At 32.9% G+C, this 6,385-nt stretch overlaps 1 protein-coding gene across 2 annotated transcripts; it reads right to left on the reverse strand.

Annotated features, from left to right (window-relative positions):
• Nucleotides 1-1,867: 1,867 nt before the first annotated feature.
• On the reverse strand, nt 1,868-4,729 carry LOC145632054 (uncharacterized). Of its 2 annotated transcripts, XM_081684324.1 has the most exons (7): nt 4,372-4,729; nt 3,506-4,089; nt 3,239-3,413; nt 2,983-3,114; nt 2,752-2,889; nt 2,446-2,637; nt 1,868-2,353 (listed from the first exon to the last, which is right to left on the reverse strand). In XM_081684324.1, the coding sequence occupies exons 1-7, from the start codon at nt 4,681-4,683 to the stop codon at nt 2,051-2,053; spliced, it is 1,836 nt and encodes a 611-aa protein (XP_081540450.1). In that variant the 5' UTR covers nt 4,684-4,729; the 3' UTR covers nt 1,868-2,050. The 2 variants fall into 2 exon arrangements, with proteins under 2 accessions (XP_081540450.1, XP_081540451.1); XM_081684325.1 differs by lacking the exon at nt 2,446-2,637.
• Between the last annotated feature and the right edge of the window lie 1,656 nt (nt 4,730-6,385).

Here is a 6,385-nt window from a genome sequence, read left to right on the forward strand (position 1 = left end):
AGAGCAAGTAAAACAACTACTTTGACAGAATTTTATACCATATTTAAGAAGACAACCAATCGTTGGAGAAGCACAGAGAAATATGATGAGTTTACCTGTAGCAAGTAAATAGCATTCACTTCATTGCCTCTCTCTGGAATGCTAAAGCATGCTGCACAGGTAAAAAGTTAACTGACAACTACATAAATTACACCTAATATATGGCAATTTAAATGAACCTACATGATTTTGATGTACAGGTTTTCACTTTATCACTCTTTAGAGATTTTGAAGAGGAGTTTGGATACTCTATGGCAACAACTGTTCAGATGTTAGGCAGTAATGAAGAATGCCTACTTTATCAAGTAACACTAGAAGACAAGCCATGGTCTGCACATCAAGTAAACTATATACATGAGAGCCAAACTGTATGGTGCACTTGCAAAAATTTTGAAGCATCTGGATGGTTATGTTATCATTGCATCAGAATTCTACATTTGCATTCAGTAACAAGAATACCAGATAAGTATGTTTCAAAAAGATGGACTAAGTTTGCAAAAACAGAGACATGGGATAGGTTGAAGAATCAGGATCCTAAACAGCGATATATTCCATGGAGGCAAACAATGATGAGGAAATACTACAATCTAATCTTAAAAAGTCAAGAAAATGAAGACACAAGAGCATTTATGGAAGAAAGCTTCAGAAACAGTCTTAAAATGGTGGAAGACTTACTTGCTATTGCTGCTCAGAAAGAAAGTGCAGAAGTTGCTTCTAACATTCCTGATGTGGCAGACAACACTCAAAGCAATACTGACGTTTCTTCAGCATCGAGTACAAGCACAAGTGTACCACAAATACTTGATCCTAAAACGGCTGTAACAAAAGGAAGAAGCAAGAGAGCAAAAGGAGGACTTGAAAAAAGCAAGAGAAAAAGAAAACCAGCATTGCCACCTCCAAATTCAGAATTTGGATCAAAAACACCTAACTTACGACTCTTTTAAGATCTTTTTTTGAACATTTTTTTTTTCGAAATTAATATACCTTGTATTGTTAAGCTTCAGAAACAGTCTTAAAATGGTGGAAGACTTACTTGCTATTGCTGCTTAGAAAGAAAGTACAGAAGCTGCTTCTAACATTCCTGATGTGGCAGACAGCACTCAAAGCAATACTGACGTTTCTTCAGCATCGAGTACAAGCACAAGTGTACCACAAATACTTGATCCTAAAACGGCTGTAACAAAAGGAAGAAGCAAGAGAGCAAAAGGAGGACTTGAAAAAAGCAAGAGAAAAAGAAAACCAGCACTGCCACCTCCAAATTCAGAATTTGGATCAAAAACACCTAACTTACGACTCTTTTAAGATCTTTTTTTGAACATTTTTTTTTTTGAAATTAATATACCTTGTATTGTTAAACTATTTTTCTTTTGTTTTTTTACTCTATGACAAGTTTAATGAAAATGTGATTGACACTTTTATTAGCAGATATTTAATTCTTGGAAACATCAACTTATGTTAACCTTTTCATGAATTAAAGTAACCCTTTTCATGCATAAACGTTATCCTTTATATCCACTAAAAGTTACGCTTTCTGGTAATAAAAGTTACCCCTTTTGTCAATAAAAGTTACCCTTTTCACGCATAAAAGTTACCCTATCTATCCAAAAAAAGTATACCTTATCCTTTCTATCCACTAAATTAACCTTATCTTTGTTAATAGTTACCCTTTCAAGTAATAAAAGTTACCCCTTTTGTCAATAAAAGTTACCCTTTTCATGCATAAAAGTTACCCTATCTACCCAAAAAAGTATACCTTATCAAATATAAAAAGTAACCCTTTTTATGCCACAAAGTAACCCTTTTTATGCACAAAAGTGACCCCAAAAAACATACACAAGAACCTTTCAAATTACTTAATGTATGCACATACATCAGTATTCCAAAAGAACAAAAAACTAACCACTAAGTTTAATTACATCATTTAACTTGATGTATATGCACAAACATTAAGTTTTTTCATTGTTCAAAAAATGCTCCTAGACCTAATCAACCTTTGCTTCTAACAGTCATTTCACCCTTTAGAAGGAGTGTACTTGTCTGTCTTCTTTTTTGCCCTTTTTCCTTTGGGATTCTCTTCGTCTGCCTCTGCCTTTGCTTCTACTTCAGCTGCCATTATTCTTTCTTCATTATCTTTCTTCTTCTTTGCAGCAATTGCATCCTTTCTTCTCATTTCAATTTCTTGGCAATAAGCAGGATCTTTCTTCTTCTCATTGAACTTCTCTAATTCTGACAACACATCATTCCTAGATTCATTCAAATCACACAGCACCAGTGTCGTACAAATCTCACCTCGCAGAAATTTTCTCCCAATAATCTCACAACAGAAAAAAAAAAATACTTATCAATATGTAATTAATAAAAGCATTAGAAAGGGAAAAACTACATACAAAATAGATGAATAATTACTGTTTTGAGTTCATTTAATTTGAACGATTCGCCAACAAAATGGAGCATGTGATACATAACAAACACCCCACAGTCCAAATTGTCAACTTTTTCTTTTCTCCATTCCAACTCAACAATTTGAAACCTATAAGAAGGTAGCTGAACACTCTTTGGATGATTTCTTTTTCCGAGAAAAACACCCATTTGATCACACTGACATAAAATATAAAAGTTTAGAATAAAATAAAACAAGAAAAAAGAAAAAAAAAATTTAAATGGAAACAATAAGTAAACAGAAACATAACAATGAAATCAACATAAACATACCAAGTGTGAAGACAATTCTTTGGTATATTCAAGAGCATCATCACGCCAGATGATATTGTCAAGATAATATACCACCTCTTTTGTATGATCAATAACAAACAAAATGTAGTGATTCTCAATAAGAACAGGAAAATATATCTGAAACAGAAAAAATTAAAACACTGATTTAGACAGATTAACACAAAACAGAACTTTTTTAAAGTTTTGACAGTAATTTATCATGAAATATACCAGTTCAGCATCCATAATATCACATTCAGGATTCTCATAGCTCACCCAACCTTCCCATAAACCGTGCAAATCATTAACAGCTTGTGAAACTTCACCTTTGCCAATGTTTTCACAAACATGCAAGAATGCAAACTATTAAAAGTATGAGAACTTGTTTATATAAAAAGATAATAACTTTAGTGCACATAAAGGGTAACTTTAGTGCACATAAAGGGTAACTTTAGTGCATATAAAAAAAAAAAATCAAATTACTTACACTTTGCCTCACACCAAAGAAGAATTTTCGAGGACCAGAATCAAAACATGCCTTCTCGTTCAAATACAGACAGTAGCAATCAATGATGCACCATCTAATTCTAAGTGGAGCTACCAGGGATACCATGTCTTCTCTTGGAATTAAAAAATTCATCCCAATAGTAACAAGATTCTCACTGCAACAATAAAAAATATGATAAGCATTAAACAAAAAAATAAAGGAAAAAAAACATATAAAATATAATTATTATAAAAAATGACATTTAACTTCCTCATCATTGAATCATCCTTCAGTAAACAATAATCAAGAATTTCCTGATGTAACTTGGGCAATTTCTTGAAAATCCGAGCATTAGACCTCAAAAACAGAGTAAGAAAAGGAACATCCACACCTACTGGCCCACAGTCGAGTGAGCAAAAAGATTTATTGCCTCTGACGATACGTCTAGAAGCATTTGCTACAGAAGGCCCAGCATCATCCTCAGACCTATTCATCAAAACACTTTTTCCTTTACCATTGACATCATCCTCAGACCTATTCAAATTCAAATCTTCTGCAGATTCATTATTAGGATCATCATTGTTATGACCTTCAGGTTCATAAAAATCACGAAACATTTCATGAATAGACTTCATCTTGTTACACTCCTCAATTAAACCATCTAAAAGCTTCAGGTAATGAGGATCAGAAAGTAACTGTTGTGTTTGAGAAAATACAACAGGATCATCAGAGGATAATGATTCAGTTCTACGAGAAGCAATCATATCACTCAAGGTTTGAAAACCCTGTGACTGAACCAACAATAATACATCCATATTTCTTTTGACCAAAAGAAATGTTTCATGAACAGCCTGCAAACATATGAACCAATAAGAAACTATACAAATGTAAAAAATAAAAATAAAAAACAAATGAAAATTCATGATATATGCATAAAGTTACCCTTTTAAATGCATAAAGTTACCCTTTATTATGCATAAAGTTACCCTTTAAAATGCATAAAGTAACCCTTATAACTGAATATTTAGGGTAACTTTAGTGCACAAAAAGGGTAACTTTAGTGCACAAAAAGGGTAACTTTAGTGCATATAAAGAGATAATAATTAAATAAAAAAAAAAAAAAGAGCACTTACATCAGTTGAAATTTCTTTAATTTCATCATCAGTCATCACACTTTCTGGAAGATCAAATGCAAGAATGCGGCCACTTCTACCACTTGTAGAAGCCCCTTGACCACAAGTTTGCTTAACAACAGGAGTTATAGGATCCCTAACTTCAGGCTGTGAAACAGGATATGTAAGGGTATCTAATGGTCCCTGCCCAAAATCACCAGCTTTAATCTCCAAATTGATCCGCTTCTTAATCTTCGCATCAGTCCAATGTTGAATCAAAGGAAGGGTACTACTTTCCTTTTCTCCTTGGAAATTTAATCGATGAAAATACATAATTTGCAAAGCTAGCAAACAACCACTTACATTTTGAGCATTTGCATCATTCTTATAATTCACAACAGCCTTCTTTAATTTTTTCAAAACATATGAACACCAATCAAATGTTTTGATTTCATCAACATTTTCCACAGCCTTCAGCAACTTCAATGAAACAGTCCTATTAGTAGTAGGAGCTAAGAAGCTAGACATAGCATGTAGCACAAAACATCTCTTGAATTCTTCACCACCATCATCCAAATCAACCATCCTAGACTCCACTTTTGACAAATGTAGAGGTTGCTTCTCAGTAAGACCATAATCATGTCTCCATGACTGAATGATACGTTTATCTACACTACCTTCTTCAGGATTCTTCTGAAGTTCAGGAACAGCAATCTCACTCATAGGCAAGCCAAAGACATCACATATATCATTTTTAGTAACTACAAACTCTTTACCAGCAGCAATAGTGAACATGCAGCTACCTCCATTAAAGTGTTCAACCAGCCAATGTAGCATTTGACGATTCAAAGTTTTCAATTTCAGATGTAATAAACCACCAAAACCTATTTCTTCAACAGCTTTTTGTTGATTAGGACTAAAAGTACTCATCATTAATTCCAATGTGTGTGGTCTGCACCTTGCAATCAAGGGTCTTTTTTCCCTAAATAATAATAATATAAGTAAAACAATATCAGAATCAGAATCAGAATCATGATATATATGATTAAAAAAATACAAAACAAAAAACATTTATACTTACACAACAGTATCAGAATCAGAATCAGAAACTACTTGCAATTCAGCATCTGCTTTGGCCTTCTTAGATACAATTTTAGACTTCTTAGGAGATGCTTTAACCTTCTGAGACTCTGCTTTGGCCTTCTTAGGAACAGTTTTAGCCTTCACAGTTTTAGCCTTCACAATGTTAGACTTCCCAGTTTTAGACTCTGTTTTGTCCTTCTCAGGAGCTGTCTTGTTCTTTTTAGCAGGCTCTTTACCCATTCCTTTTCCCCTTGAAGGCGATTTATAACGATATCCACCTATTGAACCACCTATATCTAATTAATACAGAGGATAACCATAAATTACAAATTCACAAATTACTCAGGGGAAAATTTAGAATATATGCAAAAAAATCCTTTTAAATGCAAAAAGTGACCCTTTTAAAAGAATAAAGTGACCCTTTTTACTGCATAAAGTCACCCTTAAAATACAACAAGTAACCCTTTTAAATAAAAAAGTAACCCTTTAACAAGCATAAAGTGACCCTTTTAACTATATAAAGTGACCCTTTTCACTGCATAAAGTCACCCTTTAAACTACAACAAGTAACCCTTTTAAATACAAACGTGACCCTTTTGACAGAATAAAGTGACCCTTTTCACAGCATAAAGTGACCCTTTTCAAAGCATAAAATAACCTTTGGCATGCATATAAATAACATATGTATATATTACTCACACACAATGCACAATGCACATATTACTGGTACTCAAACACATATACACAAACACAATGCAGATATGCATACTTTTTTCATAATCTAACTAAAACCTAACATCAAAATTTGAAGAATAATGAATAAAACTTCTGAAAACAAACATGCAAAATTTGTTTAACATGTAACAACACCACAACACATATATATCAAATTTTGAACCAATTATCACAATGAACAATAAAATAAAGCAAAATTAAACATAATAACTTCAAA

Source organism: Chenopodium album, chromosome 5, assembly GCF_948465745.1.
Source record: "Chenopodium album chromosome 5, dcCheAlbu1.1, whole genome shotgun sequence".
NCBI lineage: Eukaryota > Viridiplantae > Streptophyta > Magnoliopsida > Caryophyllales > Amaranthaceae > Chenopodium > Chenopodium album.